General features: G+C 25.7%; 2 protein-coding genes across 3 annotated transcripts; both read right to left on the reverse strand.

Moving 5' to 3' along the window:
- Positions 1–752: 752 nt before the first annotated feature.
- LOC113548865 lies at positions 753–7593 on the reverse strand. Its single transcript, XM_026949951.1, has 7 exons — positions 7470–7593; positions 6857–6953; positions 6710–6774; positions 3639–3674; positions 3431–3545; positions 1558–1622; positions 753–1500 (listed from the first exon to the last, which is right to left on the reverse strand). Exons 1-7 carry the CDS (start codon positions 7524–7526, stop codon positions 1429–1431), a joined length of 507 nt encoding a protein of 168 aa, XP_026805752.1. The 5' UTR covers positions 7527–7593; the 3' UTR covers positions 753–1428.
- Positions 7594–14112: 6519 nt separating this feature from the next.
- Positions 14113–25037, reverse strand: LOC113549558. Of its 2 annotated transcripts, XM_026950917.1 has the most exons (8): positions 25023–25037; positions 24658–24841; positions 18383–18485; positions 18189–18253; positions 16532–16567; positions 16317–16431; positions 14476–14540; positions 14113–14388 (listed from the first exon to the last, which is right to left on the reverse strand). In XM_026950917.1, exons 3-8 carry the CDS (start codon positions 18438–18440, stop codon positions 14275–14277), a joined length of 453 nt encoding a protein of 150 aa, XP_026806718.1. In that variant the 5' UTR covers positions 18441–18485; positions 24658–24841; positions 25023–25037; the 3' UTR covers positions 14113–14274. The 2 variants fall into 2 exon arrangements, with proteins under 2 accessions (XP_026806718.1, XP_026806717.1); XM_026950916.1 differs by lacking the exons at positions 24658–24841; positions 25023–25037 and adding an exon at positions 21419–21546.
- Positions 25038–25514: the final 477 nt, after the last annotated feature.

The raw sequence follows: 25514 nt of genomic DNA on the forward strand, positions 1-25514 counted from the left end.
ATGTATGTAGAAATCTTTTAGTACATTTTTAGTTTTTTTTAATTGAGATTAATGTATAATATAATAAAAAATGAACTATGCCAAACACTGTAATTGCTGTAGGCCAGTAGGGTATTTCCTTGTCTTTCATGACCATTGACTATATAAATTACCTACTCACATGTTACGCTTATAGTAAGGTGGCCAAATTAATGAAAATAATTATCTCAAATTAAGTTAAGTGAACACAAGATTGTTTAGACAGTAATAAACAAGTAACACATAATAAAAGTATCTTGTTAAGTTATTAAAATGAAAATAAATATTAATTTAACACACTTTAAAAATAATGTATTTATTCTTTTAATAAGCAGTGGATTGTATATAAGTACAAATAGTATGTTTTGCTTATCTATCGCGTATGTACAATATTTTAACAAGAAACTGAAGAAACATAACAGAAATTATAGTATAAAGTATAGTATAGTTTAATTATATTTTAAATCATGTATGTGCACGCAGTAATTAAATGTATGAAACCATTGGAACCATAATTTAAACTAAAAATTTCAAAAACATTAATTTAAATCAACTGAGACAAAATTATGTTATTTCTATAGTATGCAAAATTAAACTAGTTAAGTTATAAAATTTAAAAAAATATTCACTTTATAACTAGTGAATGCCTAGATAAAAAAATGTATTTAAGATTAAATTATATTACATTACAATGTCATAACTGTGTTCATTTTAATACTAGTAGAATATTTTTCTTTGAATAATACATTTTAACGATTCAGTCGCCGTTATGATTTTTTACGAGTTTCATGATTTCCGTCGAGATAACAATATAATAATAATTCAACGATTCTATTATCGATATCGTGACAACAATGTCCAATGATTACGATGAATTTAGTCGTCTTAAGTATAGATATATATATATATATATATTCTACTACTCGCCACAATAGTCAATAATAATTAACACTATTATACATTATCGTCATGACCGAACTAATGTAACGTTACCTGCACGCAGGCAAGGTAACCCGCTATTACCTAGGTATATGCAACATCATGGAACACAGTTAACTGGTTATTAATCATATTATACATAGGTACGCATTGTCATGCGATTTACGATAGACATTTATGAACAACCTATATAGACGTATAAGGCATATTATATTATATAAATATATTATAATTGGCATGAGTGTAACGGCTTATTACTAAATGCCGTTTTAAATTTAAAAAAAATATATATTTATGAATCTGTGCAAATTATTATGATTTTGTGTTAATGTATTTGTTTATATTGTATATTTTAATTGAAACGCATAACGAACCGTACTAGGTATATGAGTGCATTAAACTGCGTATACATTATATAATAATAATTATTAAGTATTGTACAATTCTTTATAATATTAGGTATGCATTGTGTTATTCTCCGGCTTCGTCTTCGTTTGGAGTGTTTTCTTTGGTGGACAAATAGTTTTTGACCATATCTTTAGCCTGTAAAAATCAAAGAAATGAAATCAACACCGTAAACAAAATAAAATAGGTACCTACCATCGGGGAATGTTCCAAGGCGCATTTCATGAACGCGTAACCGGCGACGCAGTGAGTGTTTACTTCTGCAATAGATAAATTGTTCGTCACGTGTAAATATAATATATTACTAAAATATACAATATAAACGTCGTTCAATATATATTTAATGTGTGTATAATATACAGGCTGTTTAACCCGACTACGATGGGGGAAAATGAACAAACACAATAAAATACGGCGCTATATATTGGCATTATATCTATAAGTCTTAGTGTACGCGCTCGGTTAACGAGCGAGCAAATTGGCATCGGTATACCTAGCTTGCTGTCGACATAGATCAAGTATTTTTTGAGTATTTATATAAGCTATACGCACACATGCGGATATTGCTATTTGTTGTACATTTGAATAAAAAACAATCCATTAAATATTATTTTATTTAAAAAAAAATCCTATAGCAACGCGTGACGGATCGTCTGTAGTCCATAGAATTGTTTGCAAATTTTATTTTTGTAACTCAGTACATAAAGTCACGAACCAAAATATTATTCGATTTTCGTGAGCCTAAACTAAATTCGCGAGCAAACCATCCTGTTTAGAAGCCTATTGGAAGTTAAATAAAAAAAAATAAAAAGATACTCCCCGAATTTCAACGTGTACAAAGTTTGATGCCAATTAGTTCAATAGTTTTCTAATCTAAAAGATCCAAATACAATCGTGCATTCATTTATATAAATATGTATACTTAGTACTGCATCGGAATCGCGTGCCAAAAAAGAGCGGTATTCTAGTCGACAACCGAATTGTGACTATTGTAATTTGCGACAGAGCCGAATTTTTTTATTATGACAGGTTCTAACTGATGAGTGATGCGTACCTACGTAAAGGTTGATCAAATGATCATTTTTTTTCAACCTGCACATAAAAATATCATATTAAAAAACATAAGAATTTTATTATAATTTTTTGTCTTTTACAAATTTTGAACCACAATTTTCATTGAATAAATTATAACGCCTGATTATTTTATTCATAATATATACTTATATATTTTTTTTTAATTTGAAATTTTTAATATTTATTAATTCGATCATTTTGACTGAATATTAAATTATATTATGCTGTTCATATTTCGTGCAAATCAGCTCAGTCGCAAAACAACATCATAATTGCAATTTGACCTAGATAATGATTTTCGCACGCAATTCTGATTTATAGCTAGATTATAATAGTAAAAATCGATTTAGGTTTTATTTTTTATACAATATGAAAATATGTACCTTTATTACTAGATTAAAAAAAATAGTTTTGGATGGCGTGTGATTTACATAGCGTATAATGGGCGTTATACTTATTACATACGTGGTCATTATTATACAGTGCGCATAGAAAGGCTTTTGTCATTCGACACTATACGTCAATGTTATATTATTATCTATAGCTGCTTTACGTCACATCCGGACGACTTTCAGATTTTAAATATTCGTAAATCGGGAGAACAAAAATCACTAGTTGGAGTCATCTCGTATACTGCATGTATACTGAATAGTTAAACGCGTAGAATATAGTGGGTATACGATACTTATCATTATATTTTCGTGACGAGTACATGAAAACATTTATAATAAATAAATTAGAATTTTTGGCGATTTCCATTTTGTAAAACCGGTTTCTAAGATTAGGCGAGACTTTTTGAAAATATGTAAGCTATATTATTAATTTTAATTTGTTAAATTATCTTACAGAAGATTTTTATTATTTTGTTAGATTTAGGTACACTTAATAATATTATAATAAGCACCGATCGTATAAAGGGATATCGTTTGATAATATGATATTATTTATTTAAATTAAAATAAAATAATATTAAAATATCATAAGTTATCATCACCATCGAAGCAGTTTTTTTGCAATATATTTGCCTCATTTTTGAGGATTTCGTTATCCAACAAATTCGATAACTGTTTAAATTTGGCCCAGTTCCATTTGCCGGTCTCCGTGTTCATCTAAAATAGTAACGAAATCGCAAATAAAATTTAAAAAAACATTGCAGTACACTATAATTATACACACTATATTATACAATAATATAACCATACCGTTCCCATTTTCTTTGCAACGCACGGGCCGAGGCACTAAAAAATAAAATAGCATTATAATAATCTATCGATTTTGCATTAGGAATTTGTCCAATAGGTACTATCTCGTCAGTATAGTCACTAGAAATTGTCTGGTATAGATTATATTTAGTGAATGACATATATTATGATTGTAAGGATCAATCAGAATACAATAAATGAGACACGAAGCGGGTAAAGCTATGACCCCGGCTTAAGCAAGCAGCATGCGATCGATATGAGCTAAATAGGTTATAGATTATAATATTATAATAATTACAATAAAAATAATAATTATACACCACAGGTGATGCACATGTGTGTAGGAAGTTTTTGATAATAATTAAAATTAACCATTCGTATTATTTAACAGCAGACTTTTTATGCTTAGGATTATTTTACCAGAAGTTTTTTATTATAGGTCTTTATAATTCGCACTTTTTGAACACAAATTTTCTGACTATTTTCCGTAGACAGATTATATAGGAGTCTTTATGTGGAGGGAAGACTATATATAGGGTAGGCTAGCCACGCGGAGATTATCCGTGAAAGTATTTTTTTAAATTGCATTATTTGATTCGACTATAAATACACGTTGAGTAGGTAAGCATTTAAAATACGTTGACTAACGTTGCGAAAAATGTATTAATTATGCATTAGGTATTTATATATCTATTATATTTTATTTCTCGTTCTATTGCTCGCTTTATATGGCTCGAATAAACTTAAAATCGTAGAAACTATAATACTAATAGGTATAATTTCAATGTGTACTGAATAACATTATAGTTAATCTATGTAAAAAAATCAAAATTGTTTAAGAAAATACCACAATCCAATAATATATCAATTATTAAGTTAGACTAAAGTATTAAGTAATAAGTTATATTGATTTAATAAGAAATTAATTGAGTTATAGTCTATTTTTTTAGTCGAACGCATGTACAAGTTCCAAAAGATCTTTCTTCTCTAGTGAGTATCCTTGAAAAATATTAGTGCCTGTCCCTCTAGCCACGAAAGTAAAACACCCATAGCACGGTGAAGTGTGATTTTAAGATCAATTTTATGATTATACCTACATTTATTATCGTTTCTATGTGGTACCTCTTTTGATATTTGCTTGTGTCTCTTAAGAGGACGCCATACCAATTATATTTAAGTTGTAATATTTTATATAACTATAACTCACTTTAAAATGATAATATCAATAAAAGCATATATCATTTTCTAGATAATATTCCAACCTTTAAATTTGATAATAGGTAAACTTACTCTAACATTAAAGCTAACATCACAAAATATGTTTTGCTGAACGAAAATTGTTTATAATGTACATTAGTAAGACAGAGACAACATAACGGGTATGGCGTCCTCTTATACTATAAATTTGTGTATTACCACAAGTTTGATTACCTAAGGCCTGCAGTGTCTCTTTACATACTTTATTATATTATAGAGATCAAGTCAACCTGCACCACCATAGCTAGTTCATCAACTAATCGGCCAAATTCGTATCTTACGTGGTAAGTAAACCGTAACAACTAACAAGTATAATAACCGTAAAGATTAGAATAGTATATTTTTATACTAGTATGTATATAAACTATAAGCTGATTAAAATTGTATTATCTAATATTCGTGGGTATAGAATGCATTATAAATATCTTATTAACTATTTATATCTGTAAATATCACCTCGTTCGAAGAATTTGATAATATGATTATATTATTATATTATTAATATTAATTCTCGACAGCCAGTTCTAAAAATGAAATACTTAGAGATAATAATAATAATAATATAATACACTCATTTTTATTAAAATAACTGACTAATCTACCTAAACCTAACCTAACTGTAACTTATAATTTACATTAAAATAATATTATAAATACCCTTAAAAAATGAGATGACTGTACTCGTAGTTAGGTTTTATTTCAAACCTACTAGGTATTTGTACAAAAAATATTAATTGTATTAAGTGTAATAACATTTTTTTCACACAAATAAAATACAAGTTATGTAGAATTTTTGTTATATCTATAGATTAATATTTTTTTAATTAATTTACGATTATTTTGGTCGACAATCTCGATAATATTTGCAATAAAATAATATTCAAACAATTTGAATAATTATAAGAAATTATACATCTTCCTACACAGTAAAACATAATAAAACTAAGCCCTTGATTAAATATTAAAAACTAACAATATATAAATATTGGTAAATTGGAAATTTTATGAGATTTTGAAAATGGTTGTCTTATTTATGGATGTTTTAGTTAATAAAATTGGGAATTTTTAGTATTAAGATCTGAAAATGTAATTAAATCTTTATTATATAATTAAATATTATTTATTATAAGTGGAATAGTACACATACGTATATCCGGATATTTTTGAATTTTTCAAAAATTGTATTTTGATTTAGTATTTTAAGCACGTGAAACTAGTTTTTGCAATTCAATTAAAATTCATGAAAATCAAAAATCACACTTCGATTTGGTTTGCTACAAAATCAATTCGTATAAACTAAAATAGAAAAATACATCGAAATGTGCAAGGCAAAACTTATGCCCAAAAGTCAAAACAACTAAAATAATATTACACCTGGGGACGAATCACCGATTTTTCCACTTTAGATATGACTCTGTCTACATCAATATACTATAACAAGACGAATTCGAAAAACTAAGTTTTTTGAAAATTTTATCATATCTAGAAAATCCTAATAAACATATTTGGTGAATATTTATATTTCAAGTAAGTACATACACTACGGTAATTCGTTTTTGAAATATTTTGTAAAATACTGGAAATTTGTTTACTTTTGACTTCCCTAAGTACCGACTTGTTAAAATTGCCTAATAGAAACCTTTTTCAAATTTAAAGTAGTTTTCGTCACATAAGGTGATGATAGACACAAAAAAAAATTCGCAGACAAGATAATATAACTATTTTTATTTTATCAATTCGCACAATCTAAAATATAGCTTAGGTAATTAGGTGTTAGTTATATTTAGAATACTTAGAAGTTAAACTATACACACCTTGCAATTATCGTACCTCTTATCGTCGTGGTTTTTGTCCTTTACCAACAATTCACCGCAAACGTCTATTGATCAGTAAATAAATAATATAAATACAAATATTGTTTTCTAAAATATTCTTTAATACAAATAATAATATAGTATTACCAGGATTTAGGTCCAGTTCTTGCATGCACTGAAACAAGTTATCTAACATATCATCTATAAGTTCGCTTTGGTTGTTATATTTTTTTTCAGCACTTACCTGAAACACAAATCATTTTTCAAAGATATATATATATATGTGTTATAAATTATAATATTACGCATTTATGTCGATATTTTTGATTTAGTAATCAGTATTATTTATCTTGAAAAAAAGATTGATATATTTTGGGGAGAATTGTATTGATATAAAGTATAATTATGCACATACAACATTATACTAGGTAGAACTGTAGAAGTATAAATTAAAATATTAAATACTTTTAAAAATTGATTTTAAATATTATTGTGTTTATTTATTTGATCTATCGTGTTATATTTAGCTATTTAAAAAAATCTATGATTATAACTAGTATAAGACATATTATGTGGTGATTAAATACCGAAATCATTAAAAATAATAATAATAATAATAAAATTAGTTTTACATAGGTACGAAATTAATTAACCTTGTGTATACATAATAGTAGTACCAAAATTAATACTAAATATTATGATTAATTGATAAATTATACTGTGTATATTCTTCATATTATATTGACATATAGATACTTACAGGTATTATCACTGAAATAGCTGCAAAAAGACAAACCAATAGAGTCTTAGTAAACATATTTGTAATGAAATATTTTATTTTACACGATCAACAAATAATAGATATGTAAATTAAATTCCTAATAAATGGAAACTGCAAAATAATCATTCTCGTTTTATACTCAACGCATAGCATTTGACAGGAAATACCACATTTTACAACAATTTTTTGATAAAATCAAAAAAATCTGTATAGGTAATTTAATATTATCTGTATATGTATATAATATATAATTAATTTACCGGATGTTTAATTCATCAATGTCATTCGGTTTATTGAAAAAATACATGACCAATATTAAATAGATACTAGTTAGTAGTTATCTTCATTATCCGCATTAATGATTGAATAAAACAGTATATATTATAAATAAATATATATATCATATATATTTATTTTGTTTATAATTAATATGTGTATAAAAATAGTGTTGGATAGTTCTGTTGTTCTGTATTGAGTAAACTGCATGAGACTATAATCATTATATGTACAATGTAATCTATCTAGTATAAGACACCACTAATTATTTAAGTAAACTTGGGGTTTAGAAAATATTTCTTTTACACAATTTAAGTCAATCTATGAAAATTACATTTCTAGTAAGTAGATTATTAATTTAACTAGTTATAGGTATTTAAAGTTTAGATGAGTGGAGTAGTGGACCTGCATTTAATCTATTTATCCTTATTATACAAAGTAAAACAGATCATAAATAATTACTTATAAGTTTTTAAATATATTTAAATTTTGATTTTAGTAAATAAAAATTTCAGAAGAATTTATACACTAAATAATTTAGTGTTCGATTTTTAAAGCTGTATTTTTTAGATACATATTTAGCTTAGGTAGGTAAGTTTTGTAGTTTTTTCCAAATTAAAATTTTAATAATTTAATATAGTTACGTTTTACTTACGTAATACGTTTACAAACTTAAGAAAGCCTTTTTGAATTTTTCTGAAATTTCAAAAAGCGCTATCACCCCCAGTCTCTTTTGGCTAAGTTACTTATCTACGAACGCATAAAACAAGTAACTAGGTACTTATAATAAATTATATATTAAAACAATTTTTATGCAAATTTTTATTTAAAAAAATATATAGATAGTTTTATTTTATTATCTATAATCCAGATCATGATCCTTGTACACACGGCAGTACGCAGCAGTGATGATTATCATTGTATGTTATAAAAATATAAATAGGTTATTTACAGACAAATTAAATAACAAAATCAAGGAAAAACATAATATTCAAACGAAGGTCTGTCCTCTATACAATATAAACTACTTATCATTTTATCATTATTTTCTATAATATCAAGTTTCATTGGTCATTGTTTAATATTTTTTGCATGATGTACTTAATTATTTTTTCATATTTTATAATGTATTATGTTTGACATTTTGTCGATATTTCGGTATATGAGTGTTGAATTAAACGTACATTGTATATATATATACATACTTATATATTTTTTGACAACTTTAATTTAAAAAAAATTATTTATTAATGAAAGTTTATTGAAGCATTTGACTATTATTTGTTCATTAAATATAATTTTGATTTAATTATATGTAGAAATTATAATTATATGTATACAAAAGAGTTCCAATAATTTCTCCCATTCCTTCTTTTAAAATTAACGAGATTAATATTATAGTATATACAGTATAATTGTTTAATAAAAGTACTTAATTATTAAATTGTTAAATTAATGGTAATAGTTACTAATAGCTCCATCGTTTTAATAAATAAGTAACTTAACCTAGCTGAGAAGACTACAATAAAACAATATTTTCACCACATAAAAAAGATAACGTTGATTGTGAAATATCTTTTTTATTTTTCCCATATAAGAACTACAAAAAGTTATTTAAGTTTGAAAAACATAAAAATAATGAATTTTGAAACAATAAGAACTTTTTAACGTAAAGTGATATAAAAAATAAAAATTGTATTTCACAGATAATGTTCTCAACTGTATTGTATATCAATTAAACATTACTACAACTCGAGTGAATATATCCTGCGCAAAACAGCTTTTGCTGTTTTACATTTGTAAGATGATACAAGACATGTGGGTATAGCTTCAAATTTGTTTGAAAATATTTCAAATAAATGTTTTTGAATTTGTTCAAAATAATCATATTATAAAAATGAATCACACGTGTATTTATTCTTAAGCTAAATTAAGTAAAAATAATTAAAGAAACAATTAGTATTATCTACCCTAAAATTGGGAAGATCTATCCAAATCAATATGGATATGAGGAGAATATTCCACACAATAATTAAAAAAAAAAAATTGTTATGCTTTAAAATTTATAATTTATTGTTTATGATATTACTTAAATAATAATTAAATATATATATATTATACTATAGTATATTTACTATCTTGTATTATCAAAACTTAAAACACATGTAGGACTGTAGGTTAGGTATTTTTGATTGTTTCTTAAGTATTAGAATACTTATTTATTAATTCATTTAGACTTAATCAGTAGAATGTTATTTTTTTTTTGCATAATTCTATATAAGTTAAATATTCATATTAGTTTGTCAACTATACTAATATTTTAAATGCATACATGAATAATTGTGAATATTGCGCATGAGAAATGAATGGACTTATTACTACTTATATAAATACATAAATTCCTACTGGTAAAATAACATATTAGTATAATAGTATTTAATATTTATATTAAATGGTTTTTATATATTTTATGCCTCCCCCGCAGTTCATTATTATTTTTGTCTTACAAGTGCATATTAGTGTGGACAAATTATGGTCAACATACTTAAATAAAACAATATTCTGTGTTTTATTGAAAGACGTATTTGTTCTATATTATAGTTTTGCAACTAGTTGTGGATATTTTTAAAAGAAACAACTTCAACACAAGTATATTACATGCAGGCCCTCGGCTGATTATTACCTATAAATACACATGAAGTGTGTCTTAAGTGTCTAGGATATAGTATGATATATACAATATACATGTATATCGTATATATATATAGGTATTAGGTATATTATAATAAATATAAATACTGTGTAATATGTTGTTTTTACTGTCATTGTAGTACTGCACACTTTTTAATTTTGTACATAACACATAATGTGTGATGTACCGTAATGTATATAATTTTAGTAGGTATAATTAGATGTATACTTATTCAATGATTCGTTATCGAGTTTTCAAAAAAGTGTATTTGTCTTGAACATTGCATAAATATAACTATATATATATATATATATATACATTAGTGGCGTATTTTCTGATAAATCCCCCCATTGGTATTTTTTTTTACTTGATAGGTTTAATAATATCGTACATATATTACAGAAATACAAAATCAAATTATTGAAAACGCTACATTTTATTAAAATATTGAAATTTCAAAAATTTGGAAATATTATGGTTGATGGCCGGTTAAGTCAATACACGACTTACTGCTAAATATGTATATGATTGAAAACAATTCGTATTGTAAATCGTAAAATTCCGTCAATCGTCATTATTGTCAATAACGATCCGGCTATTATCATGCTTTTAATAATAATTAATAAGTGTTTGGTTGCTATTTCAAAACTTATTACAAGGTGAAGGTATATATATATATATATGTTTATAAATAGGCATTCTAAACAATAAGTTCTAATAATTAAATGGTATACAAATAATAAATAAACCCAAACACTAAATACGAGTTATTAATTATTTTTATAATATTTATTATTACATTAGTTCATTTTTAATCCACCATAATAATTCACTATTCATTATAATCGAACACTCACGTTAGTCCCAGTGCTGAATTTTCACCTAGAAAAACTAGACAGCTGCCTACCGGTCATTAATCTTTACCTTCCCAGGGTCCAGGCCCCCGACCAAGTACCAAAAAAAGGGCCCTCCCTTAGTAGCTGTATTGAGACCCTGAGACTCTTAAGTTCGGAGCACTGACTAGTGCATTATTTTTACTGTTTTGATTGTACGTCCTATATATATATATATATTTGTATATTTATCATTAAGCACTACTATTGTATTCTTATGGTTTACTCCATTTTATAAAAAAATGACAATGAATAATAAATCTTCAAAACAAAAAAAATACAGTCTTATATATTTATGTGTAGGTACTTATTGATAATAAGTAAATACATTTTCAACATTTTTGAGAAACGGTAGTAATGGTAAGTGTACGCTTACACTGGTGGGGGGCACCGGTAGAGAAAATTATATGTTTGCCAACGTATATCCCCCTAGAAAAAATCCTAAATACGCCATTGATATACATAGCTTAATATATTTCGTCGTGAAATTATTTACGTCAATATACGCCTGAAATATTATTATGTGTCATGTGAGCATACGCTTTAGTACTCGCAATACATTATTAGTTATTGAATAATAATAGATAAAAAATGCAAATAATAATTATAAGCAACAAGTTTTATTTAGAAAAATTGAAAAATCATCATAACAATATTAAATGTTTGTATGTCAAGAAAAAAAGGCGAGTTTACACAAAACTAACAAAATTGTAATATTATAATATTATTATCAGGGTTCAGAACTGGCACTAAAAAATACTAAAATATACGCTTATAATATATGACCCAATCACCCAATAAACTTACAAATATGCACTAAAAATGAAAAAAAAAACACTAGAAAATAATTTATTAGATTTGAAAAAAAATGTTGATATTATTATTAGACATTTTAATATCATTATTAAAAATGTATACATTAAATTTCTTAAAAATTGATTCTTATATGTTCTGAAAAATATATATATATGTTATATGTATACATAATAGAGGTACAAATTTACAAAAATTTGTAGTTGTTAATAAAATTTTAACCTTTGTGGTTGCATTGAAATATTAGACTTTTTCAAACTTTTCAAATAGGAAAGCTCTCTTGATAAGATTAACTCTGAGAACTATATTATTTTTGATCGTTTTAAATTGCTTTTGTTGAATTACTTGAGTATTTATAGATCACGTTAATGTGTAACATTTTTATGACAGTTAGCTACATAAATAGTATTACTATGCTCAAAACAAATGTTTATAATTAATTGTCCAAAATTGTAATTAATATATTTTGAACAGTAATTATTATATTAACAATATGATCCACAGTCCGGGCAAATCCGTCACGACGACTTTAGTATTACCGTAGGAACATACGTTGATTGTTTTGCAGTCCAGTGATTGCCATAATACGCATCTGGGTACACATATTTTACATTAAACATATTTAAATTAATTTTAACTGAAGAATCAAATTTTTATATCTGAGACGATAATGGGTCAGGTCAAGACACAAATCGGTAGACAATAATGCCCATAAAACCAAATACCTATGTGTTTTGTTTAATAATAATTTTTATATGTTGGAGTATCCACAGTGTTAAAAGGATTTTGAAATAATTAATATACAGACATGATACATATAGGCTAACCTATCAATATTACAAATATCAACATTTTTATTTATTTTGTTCTGGTAAAAATAGTATATGTATGACGTATTAATGTACTTATCAAACAATTTTACAAATTAAATATACAACTGTATAAATTACAAATATACATTTATAAAAATATAACCTCTGTTTACAGTTATTCATTTATTATTTTATATTACACCTAAACATAAACTCGTGATCACCTATATTGATCAATGATCCTAACGCAACAATACAAATTATGAACGAATTTAACTTAATGAACTCGAGATTAATTTTATTGTCATACTTATACAACTATAAATCTCATTTAAACTTTTTAACTTTTTCGACCTTTTGATATTTAACAATTAACAAATAACAGTGATATAAAATGACTATTTGTTTTCTATTATTAGTAAGTCAATAATAACTTACTAATTACCGTATAAAAGTATGAATATATTTGTAACAAAAATAGTTAAAAATTAATCTAGATATTTTTAAAATGTTATTTATCATTATGTATAATAAATAATAATATACATAATAGTGAAAAGTTATAAGTACATTCGAACACTATTTTTGGAATTACAACAAAATAATTAAAATAGTATAATTTTTTTTGAAAATCCTTTTTACATTTACTCTATTGTTTAAACTTTTCCGATTATTTTGAAAATTATTAAAAATTGTTTACTGTTGATTTAAAGAACAAACTAAATCATACTTTTTGTCAGAAATCAACTGTGAAACAAAAGATCAAAGCGTTTTTCTTCAATCAAAACTAATAAATACTCATAAACTACACTTAAAAATAGTAAAAATAACATTGTAAAGCCGATTCTAAAATTCAAAATCATTTGCTGTATAGAGTTTGCACTTCCGAAAATTTTCAATAGCAATCCCCGGAATATGTATGCTAAAAACTATCTAAAATGACTATTCATTTCAGTTATTATTCGTATTTTTAATAATATATTATTTTATTTATTTTAATAATATATCAAAATTAATAATAAAATTATACTATAATATAGTTATAGTACAATATGAAACCAAATAGTTAGATATTTAATTTAAAAAAACATGTATTTTATCACCATTTCTTTTTAATCATATATTTGCACCATTAATTAAAATACATTATTATTACAAATTTTTGACGATTATTTACTGAATACATTTACAATAATATGCAGTATTATGTGGGTATTTGTGTATTTGTGCAGAGTCAAGAGTAATAATATAATATAAGTATTAATACCAACAATTCATTGTATGTGACCCGGTTATAGTTAATATGATGTTTGATTATTTTGATAGTCATTTTCATATTCGAAATTTGTAGCGTTCATAGCTTCAACATCTGCTTGTTTTTGAATCATAAAGTTCTTTGATATATTTTGAAGCTGGATAAGTAACACGAATAAAATTAAAATTATTCACTTAAAAAAAATTAAAAATAGGTATTTTTAAAATATTTTAAGAACAATTACCATTTTAGAATGTTTTAACGCACACTGGAGTAAAGGAAAACCAGCTGAACAATGTGTGTTTACACCTAAAAGAAGTTATAAAATATCACTAAAATTTGTTTACAACTGTAATGTGTACGATATTAAAATAAATATTATGTACAGTTTTAGGCAGATATTATATTATTAATAATATATCCAATAAAAAAATCTTGTCATAATCTCAAAAAAATAATTGTATATTACAACTATTATATTATATGGCGTATAAAAAGGATAAACAGGATTAAATTTAAAACTAACGAGGAGTAGTAAAAACCGTTGGTACGAAAAGTTAGAGAGGAACGTTTCAATGAATGTGTCATTTGAGAAGTAGGAAAGACGATCGAAATCGGTTAGACAATCGTACTTAGATATCTAAATGAATTGCAAAATGTATATTAATAAAAAAATACCAAAATGACATCACAATTCATCAATTAGATACATGGTGAATGATACATTGCGTATTATCTATAAAGAACTATAAAAATGAATGACCACTAGGTAGTTGTTTATTAAAACTGAGAAGAAGAGATGTAAATCAAACTAAATTTTGGTTAAAAAATTTATTAATAAGTACTAATTAAAATATTTTCCAGAAATATTTTTTTTATATTTGGCGCTAATAATATCTATATAGTAATTATTAGGTATATTTTACACATATAATGACTTAAATAATATAGTACATACAATATATTATTGTTTTCTATTCATTTTTTACGTGTATTATGATTATAATTTTTACTATTACTAGCCGATTGCCTAGCGAAAAATAAAAAATTCTAACCTATACTATAAATGAAAAATAGACGTTTTTATGTGTAATTTTAAAATGTAACAAGTGATGATGAAATCAAAAATCAGATCTATTGTCCATAGATATCTTATACATAATGTCATAATATTATATTAAATATATCATCTAATAGTTGTTATACAGTTATACTAGACAACAAATTTATATACATTACCGCAATGTAGGTATTTTGTATAATATGTAAAATATTTAATTTATTATGTATATGGGATACCTATAATGAAATTATTACTACATTTTGTATGAATACGAAGAAAATAGTTTTAAATTAAAGAAAGAATTAATTTTAATAATACCTAAATAAGTTTAAATTTATCTATCACAATATTCCCTAAAATTAATTTAAACGATTCAAATGTACTAAACGAGGTGCAGAGATTATTTGAGATTTTGTAACAATGAAAAAATGACTATAAAATATAATATTTGTATTTTAAATTATTTTAATGTATAGTTAAATATTAAATATATTTTCGAACAATTTTGATAACCAATAGATTTATATGATATAAATGTTAAGGGAGCCAATTAAATAGCTTTGATTTTCTAATCCTCCAAAAGATAAAAATCGTATAGTTGTAATTTTTTTCGTGCTATAATTTAGAACAGCATTGTTTGAATTCGTTTGATAGCTTACATTTTTTTGACATTTCAAAAGTACAAAATATTTAAAGAAAAAGTTTCGGACTCCCCTATTCAGAAGTTGTAAATATTTTAGCGCTGTGTTGTTTGAATAGTTTGTTATTAAATGTTGTTAGTGTTGTGCTATATTAGAATAGTTATTTTATTATATTATTTGATAGAATTACCCAATAAGACAATTATTATCTACCTAATTTATTAAATAAAGTGCTAGAAAATGTAATAAAAATCAGACTTAATAGTGACTGATAATAAAGTATTTACTTTATATAATGTGTTGAATTATTTAAAGGCATAATACTATCACATAATTAATATTTAAATACTATAAAATGTCTAAATAAATCAAATTCCGTACTGTCTCTGCAATATTTTCCAATTGCTTCTGCTTCTTGTCTCCACTCCAGTACTTCGATCAACGCCGTTATTTCCCAATATCGTTTTTCATTCCACTTGCCGTCACTGACGTTCATCTAAACAGACCAATATAAACAAAAATATATATTATGTGGTATCATTATATCGTAAAATAATTAATTAAAACTATATGCATAATTTTTTGAGGTTACTTACCGTTCCGATTCTTTTAGCTATGCATGGTAATAAACACTGAAACAAATATATTATGTTTATACATAAATCATATTTGGAAATATTTTTTTGAGAACTTTAATGTATAATAATCGGATATTAAACGAGTAATTATAATTACATAGTTATAATTTGTAAGCACCTAGCTACTTATTTAAAGTTGGAAATTAAGTGCCATACAAATAATCTTCAAATCTTCAATCATTGATAATTTATATACTTGTATTTATTACTAATTAATTACAAGCTCAAAGTAAAATTTCAGATTCTGAGTGGATCGATAAACATATTCGTTTAACAATGGTGTGTTTTTTTGTGTGTCTAACACAATTACGAGCAGTAATAATATCTTATTTACTAACTTTATGGGTAGTTTCTGGTAAGAAATTAAATCTAGTAGGAGTTATTAAGCCTTAAAGATTAGGTTAATTATCTAATGCTTTTCGAAAAAATAAAAACAAATAAAATTTAGAGAGCCCACTCTGCTGTATAGTAGATATTGTCGAGGGTGATGTATTACAGAGGCTACGATAGAATTTTTTTATAGAGGTGCTACGGTATTATTACTTCATACATTCATCAATAACAAAAATAATTATAAATATTAAAATTTCTTACCGAATAAAAATAAAGACCAATCAAGGGGGTGGCTATTATAGCACACTAACACCACTTTCTAGATGTGTCTATCTAGCTTTCAAGTATAAAGCATATAATGTATAATTTCATTTAAAAAAGTATAAAAAAATGATAACAGTAAAAAATAGTAAATAAAGAATAAACATTTTGTTTTTATGATATGAAATTATTTAAAAAATTCAACACTTTTCATATTTTTAATAAACTAATATTTTACTGTTTAGAAAATCTAGTAATAATCGGTAGTTTTTATCCTATACAATTTCATATTATATTCGTAAGAAAACATTTATAAAATTTGATTTTTCGACTCATATAATTCCCACTTGTATTTATTAAGATTAATTAAGTACTTATATTTATAAATAGCTCTACAATAGTATGCAGTTGAACAATTTTTTAAAACTACAAAACGTTTGAAATACAATATGTATACCTTTTCATTAGGTAGGTAAATACCATATATATAATATAATTTTATTGTCTATTACTCGTATGTAAACTTGTTTAGTGCTCTATATCAGTGGTGACCAAATACGGCCGCGATCATTTATTAACTGGCCCGCTAGTCAAAAAAAAATATATGTATTCTTAAAATGTGACGTTTATAAAATAGTTCCTAATGTTCCTATGTCTTACAGTATTATGGTCAATTACGTATATTTATACTTCATATTTATATTTAATTTTATAACAAGCAATATATAATAAATAATTAAATTTATTAATATACCTATATTAGGATAATATGTGCCTAAAATAAAATATATCGTTCAATTTAAAAAAAAAGTTGAATTTTCGACCCACCGAGAATTTTTTTATTTTTTTATGGCTCTTGGTCAAAAAAAAGGTTGGTCATCACTGCTCTATATTATAAAAAATTCAAATAATATTTATAAATTATAATTTTTCATTTTTTTCGTGACGTCATGTGTTGTATATTTAAATTATTAAATTTGGTTATTTATTTTATAGTATAATTATGTAAATAAGTACTTACTTTACAACCGTCATATTTGGTATCGCTACTATTAAATTTGTCGTCCAACAAATCACCGCACGTTTCTATAGATAGTTATTACTTTATTAATCTACAAATAATATAGTAAGTATACCTAACCTACCCATAAACTATAGTATACCTATATATAATTCAAACAGTTTAATAAGGTGATAATGATGTATAACAATTACCAATACTTAGACCTAATTGTGGCATGCAAGTTAAGAAACCGTTAAACCCTTCATCCATCAATTCCTTATGATTTTTTATGCGGACTTCTGCATACGCCAATCCCTGTAAACATATAAATACACGTATACACTAATACTTAAGGCTACGATATACCAGACGTGACACGATTGTGCACTTTTTACAATTATGAATTATTATATATTTGTATTAAAATATATGACAATATCATCAAATTGATAACTTATAAATTATTATAATATTATATAAAATGTAGTATATTTTTTTACTGTTATTGAATAATTATATTTAATAATCCAGTGTAGAACCTTTTACGTACCTTTTTTTATCGAGTAGGAATCAACATATGTATTTTTGACCTTCTAGTGAAGTCTCATATATGAACTTACATTCACCCTTTTTTTCGTATATCCCTAGTTCTTTATTAACACTAGACCATAAATGTTTCTTAAAACTTTCTTTTCCCATATTTCAAGTTTTTGTTGACTTATTTTATTGTGGACTAAGTCTTATCTTTCAATACTAAGTTTTATATTCTAAAACTTAGTACATAATTATATAGGTACATGAGATATAAACATTATATTATATTATAATTTTATTTGAAAAATTTATATTCATCTACAAAATTAAAGCTATAGAATATGTTCATAATAATGATGTGATACGCGTATAAACAGAAATATTGATGCACGTCATACAAAAAACAGATAGTAGTATACATTAAGTTATTCATAGAATTTAAAAAATTTACTAACATTAATAATATTGTAATACTTATAGTCAAAAATAAATAATTTTTAAATATTTTGTTATTTTATACTATGTAAAATGTTAAAATGAAATTCACTTTAAATATTCAAAAAAATATGTATAACTTGGTAAATATATGGATATTGGATAAGATGTATACAATTGCATATCATAGTGGCTATGGAAAGATTCTGGCCCTTTGATTGTTCTAGTCTCTGGTCAACGTTCAGCTGCCAATAAAATTAGTAAAAAAGCGGCATCAGATGATGTATAATTGTACAGTATATAATAAGCGAATTCAAAATGATCAAAAAAGCTATTTTCGATTTAATAATCAAAAGCATCTAAATCTTCTAAGGGTAAAAATCCAAATCCAAAATATTGTTTCAACCAAATACCTAGTTCAGATTTTTGATTATATTTTTTTAATAAATTATCGTCACTTGGAATTATCAAGATTGGGCTAAATAAAATCTACAGGCCATCATTTTGCAGTTTGGGAAAAAATGTCAAACAACATTGTGATCATTAATTTCAATATAAAAATGAAAAATCGAAAGTTGTAATGAACTTTGTTTATCTATATCAATTAATTTTAGATATAAATTAATAATTGATTGCTACATCTGTTTATAAGTTTCAGTTGATTTTGAAATTAAAAAAAAAAACAGTAAACAATATGGAGCAATGGGAATGTAAACCAGTGTGTAATATATGGTATTATGTATCGAATATTTTAGAACTTTAAATTCACTATTTAAATATTCACTATTTTTCGTATTTATACAATTATACTCATCAACTATAATACATGGCTTATTTTTTTCTGTTAAATTTTTTTTTTCTATTTTCCCAAAACAAAATTGTAAACAAAAATGGAAATATACACGTTACGTAATATGACACAGCACACTATATTTATCATGTTAACATAAAATCATTAACAATAAAATCAGGTGCAATCAATTATCTGATGTGAATACGTCGGAAAAGCCATACATTAAATTAAAAAATGCACAATTATGTGTTCTTTTTCAGTAAAAAGGTAAAAAGTTCGCAATCGTGTAGCATGCGATGTACGATCTATATCTGTATATTTACCTACTTATAATTATGGTCTGTTGGTTTCATTATTTAATAAAATTTATTAGTAATATAATTATTATTGAATAATAATACAAATAGTTATAAATTATAATACTACCCTGAAATTGTACCAAGCGTGATATTTGTTGAATATTATTTCCAACACATTCATTATAATTATGTATATATTACCTTACAAGCTACAACAACGTCGTTAGGTATATACTTAATTCTACCGTCACGCAGATTGGACAGGAATCATAATTAATAAAAAATATGATTTCATTAGGTACCTATTACATTTTGTATACGACACGTATTAATAATATAATATGTATTCATTTAGACGGTTCAGCCATTTAATTATAAATTAGCTGCAGTTTACATATTAGTGTATAACTTAAATTTTATGACATGAGTATTGGGACATAAAAATATACGAATACAATAATATTAGTGACAACATAAAATTAAATACCTATATATCTCAATGGAAGACTGGATATGTCAACTCCGTTTTCAATTTGTTAAATTTATTTAGCCAAAACACAAATAACAAATTTTATATCAGTATATAAATAAAAATAATGCAAATCATAGTAATTTAATTTAGTTCTTAGGTAATAGTAGTTCGATTTTAAAAGTTTATGGTATCAATAAACGTTAAACTGGTTCATCATCTGGTATAGCAGTATTCGTAGTTCTTGATCAAAGATATTAATTTATGTGTTAGAAAAAAATAATAATTTTCTATGAACATTTATACAAAGTTGTATTTGTATTTTAAATTATACTTTATTTTGATTTGCATTGAAATACAGAAATAATGTATTCAACACTTCGATAGTATTAATAAAAAAAAAATGAGTACTCATATAGCACATTATACCTAAATAAAATGTTAAATTGTTTTTTTTAAATTTATAGTCAAGAACAAAAATATTAAATTAATTTTTAACTTGTTAATATCCAGACTTACTTAAATGTATATCAAGTATCACGTGATTATATTTTTTATGTCTGAGAATATAAACCACGACTTTAAATAAATATCAATAAATAATAACAGAAATAATGGTTAGTATAAATGATTTATTGTAATTTGTAGTCACATTAATATTACATCCTAGTTATCCTATACTAACGTGGTCACATATAAAAAAAGTATACATACTTACGATTAAAACTATGCAAATTCCGAAAACAAATGACATATTCGACAAGGGTTTTGCGGAAGATAACAATAAATATATTAAAAATGAGTTGAGTTGTGAAACTGGATGTCACTTAGACTTTATAATATGCGTAAAATGTTTTATAAAATTATCAAACGAGAATTTATGATTTTTATATGTTTTATTAAAATAATCAGGAAGTAAAAGTTGCAATTTAAATCTAGGCACTATTTACATTTACATTTATATATTATAATACATCTAATTACCTATATAATTGTTTTATTATTGTTGTGTAGGTAGATAATCAGATTTTGGCGTAAACTATGACAACTTAATGATATTATTATGGAGTATTCGAATAAATTGCAGGCAAGATAATAAAAGATTAACACGATTGCATAAATGTTTTTATTTTTACATGCAAAAAATGAATAAACACAACACGATTTTTTACAAATCGCCAACAATTGCATAGATATTGATAGTTATTATTAATTTCAAAGAAATTTTTATATTGTCCTTTAATTTCCATAATGATGTACTGATGTACATACACTACCATAATTTAATACTTTATATATAATAATATAATATACCTATCATGAAATATACATATTATATTACAATACTAGCTGTGTAATCTGATTTTTTCAAAAAACAAAAAAAAAATGAACAAACTTTAAACATTAATTAATTAATATAAATAAAATAGCACATCTTTATATGAGCTTATATTACAGTACATTAAATTTTCAGCATAGATGGTGTAATATTTCGGTTTTAGTGTGCCTCACTCCACGAGCAAATCAGCGTCGGTTTACCTCACTACGTATAAAATAATTCTACTGATGTGGTCAATCTACCTGCAATGGATTGCTATATTTTAATTTCTAGAGTCTAGACATCATAACTCATAAGTTACCATCATAAGTGGTTAAAGAGTTGAAAGTAGAATTTTTAGGCAAAAAAGGTATTTCCCCCCTCCTCCCCTATAAGACAAATGTAATCGACTACTGCACATATATACATATATGTATCGCACTACATATACACAAACACCCCTAACATTTGAATTTTAAGTTCTCGTCTATATATCAATTAGCCATAATAAATGTTGTTAATTAAATGTGCCGTTAAAAGTAACATATTTTTATTACGCTTTGTCTACCTATAGTTAGGTCAGGTTATATTCAAATTATGCGGAATACGGCTATTAAGTTTCGAATTGATATTATACATTTTTTTATAAAATTAATGGTAACATGAGTGTCTCGTGTTTTAAAATCATTTCAATAGCAGATTTTCGAAAAAAATTTCTTTAACATTCATATAATATATCTATATACGAACACAAATCTTAACATTTCCTCAGTAACACGTATATGTGTATACATTTTATCACCAGCGACTAAATGGAAAAAAGTCGTTTTCTTGGACGCGGTGATAAATATAGAATTGCCGAATGTCTTTAAATTCAGAGACCTCTGAACCTGCAGCGGTGCTGGCTGAGCATTGAAGGATACAATAATCGGTGCTGTACTGCTGTATAATCGTGGGCAATAGCCAATGGGTACACCGGGGTTTCCTAAATAAAGAAAAATACTGTGGGAATTTATTTCTTTTGATATCCTAAAGTACCTATATTATATTTACTAAATCAGTGTTTCTTAACCTTTTTGATTTCACGGAACATCAAACGATATAAAAATAAAAGCATTTTTTTTACTATAAATCGTAAACACAAAAAAAATACACATTTATATATTAATACATTATTGCATTCATCGTTCCGTTTAAACTCCAAAAATTGATTATAACTATGTATGATAGTTATATTCTTATTATTACATTATTGAATAATTTTATCGACTGTCAAAATTGAATATCGATACAGAAAATGTTCGATATATACCGTTACCATCACTACGACAGACACCTTCAGATATTTATAGTAGATATACATATAGCTAGGAATACAAAACGTTTTTTAACTTTTAAAAATTTAGTTACATAAACACATTGTTAACACAATGATTAAAATCTGCAGAGACAACGGAGCCAGACATGAGAAGTCACAACAATCCTCTGAAGCCACACAGTGACCGAAACTATTGTACTCGACCAGACGGCGCCTGCGGTGCCTAAAGTTACGGTGTCCAGAAAGGTAAGGCGGTGCGTGACCATGCTTGACAACGGCCGTGGTCGAGCCACTCGAGCTGACGTTTCGGAGACGACGGTCGAGTCCTCGATGCCAAACTGCAACAAGTCGTACGCAGGGTCGGCCTGGGTACCCGAGGGCCCAGATAGGAATTATTTTCTGGGGCCCAATAATTGTATACTGTATTTTTGGGTAACACAGTACAGGGGCCCAGGAACTATAATACGGCAAGGGCCCAGGCAGGAATTCCGGCTTCCGCCCCTGGCCAGGCCGACCCTGGTCGTACGTTCCGCGACCGTCCACCGTGTCCAAGTTGCGGGCCAGCAGGAACTACCGGCAACCGGTGTCCAAATCTGCGTCCCGCGGCAACCACTCGCAGCGTTATGACTGTATCAAGCATCCCTGGTGAAGCGACGATAACGTCCAATAGAGTTGATGAACGCGAAAGAGGTGCCGGATAAACTGCTCTTGTGTACGAAAAATTCAAAGACGATTGTCAGAACGTCCAAAAAACACGATCTCAGTGTCCAGCCTAAAAACCGCCATATTCGCTTAAAGTTGTTAAGTAAACGCAAGACGAAATCGTGCCGGAACAAAAGATTTTTAAGTCCATCAACCACCGAAACCGCGGTAATAAGAATAAAGGTGGTCTAGTGCAAGGTATCTCTCTACTGTACACTATAGGTATCGAGTGGGTCCACTAAAAAGGAGTATCGTATTTTTGAATTCAATAATTTATATCATTGGGTATGAACACCCATTCTGAAGGGATATCTGAACAGTCAACCTATTATAATATTATTTCATGATGTGTTTTTTTTTTTTTATATTGTTAAAGTAATTTATATTAATTTAATTTTTGCCGAAAACATTGTATTTATCATATTATTGATACTTAATTATTAGTTATTATAATAGTACTTATTTATATCATATTATATATATTAATATATATTGTTATTAACTTTTTACTTAATATCACCTTATTGTAAAACAATGTGAATAGATTCATGGTTTAAATATAGGTAATAGCTAAAAATTAATCTGCATATTTTGAAAATTGCCATCGTGTATATCTTACATAATATATAAAAATGGCTGTCGGTATATCTGTCCTATATTAACATAGGCTCAGGAACTATTAGATCGATTTTTCACGGTTTGTTTGCAAAATGCTTCGCATTGTCCGGAAAATGTTTATATCCATTGTAATTTGTAATTCTTCAATAGCCCATTGCGATCCTCAAAAAATGGTTTTTACGTACCTATTAAAATAAATATAAACATAATTAGTCTTGTTGATTTGTATAGGTTGCCTTGGTAACACAGATGAAAAAAATACAATCATTAATAATTATTATTAGAAATTAGTATTTAAATGAATATATATATATATATATGTTTCGAATATAGATGAAATTTGTACCACAGCAAAATACAACTAACCTATCTATGGGCGTCTTATTTCATCTAGAATTACTATTTATACACTCGGATTATACTAAATGTTTAGCATTACTGCATTAGTCAACAATTTTGAACACCATTGAACACAAAGTTAGGTTAGGTTAGGTTAGGTATATTATACCCATCCATATATTTACTAAGCGTAAAGACCACATGGTAGCCATAAAATACATACATATACATATAAATACATTAAAAATATACATATAGTTAACAATGTGGTAACAATTATGATATTTTCATAATAATATAAATGGCATTATATTAAATAAATTATACAAATATCTTATAATTTTAGTCACCACATGACCACCCCCCTCCCAAAAAAAAAAATAATTAAAAATTGATACTCTTAAGTCTGATTCTACATTTAATTTCGTCCGATAATTGTTACATTATTATAGATATACAACAATATAAAAAAATCATAACTTTATTTTATTTTTAAATAATATGGAAAAATCATTTCGT

The sequence above is a fragment of the Rhopalosiphum maidis genome, chromosome 1, assembly GCF_003676215.2.
Source record: "Rhopalosiphum maidis isolate BTI-1 chromosome 1, ASM367621v3, whole genome shotgun sequence".
Taxonomy (NCBI): domain Eukaryota; kingdom Metazoa; phylum Arthropoda; class Insecta; order Hemiptera; family Aphididae; genus Rhopalosiphum; species Rhopalosiphum maidis.

Excerpts from the sequence above, each read along its gene's own strand:
- LOC113549558 (XM_026950916.1), bottom strand. The coding sequence starts at position 21,454 with ATGTCATTTGTTTTCGGAATTTGCATAGTTTTAATC. Across the intron at positions 14,541-16,316 it reads TGGAAAATATTGCAGAGACA|GTGTAAACACACATTGTTCA; the intron begins GTACGGAATTTG and ends AACTTCTTTTAG. Across the intron at positions 14,389-14,475 it reads CGTTAAAACATTCTAAAATG|CTTCAAAATATATCAAAGAA; the intron begins GTAATTGTTCTT and ends TTACTTATCCAG.
- LOC113548865 (XM_026949951.1), bottom strand. The coding sequence starts at position 7,526 with ATGTTTACTAAGACTCTATTGGTTTGTCTTTTTGCAGCTATTTCAGTG. Across the intron at positions 6,954-7,469 it reads CTATTTCAGTGATAATACCT|GTAAGTGCTGAAAAAAAATA; the intron begins GTAAGTATCTAT and ends TTTGTGTTTCAG. Across the intron at positions 1,623-3,430 it reads GCAAAAAAACTGCTTCGATG|AAGTAAACACTCACTGCGTC; the intron begins GTGATGATAACT and ends TATCTATTGCAG.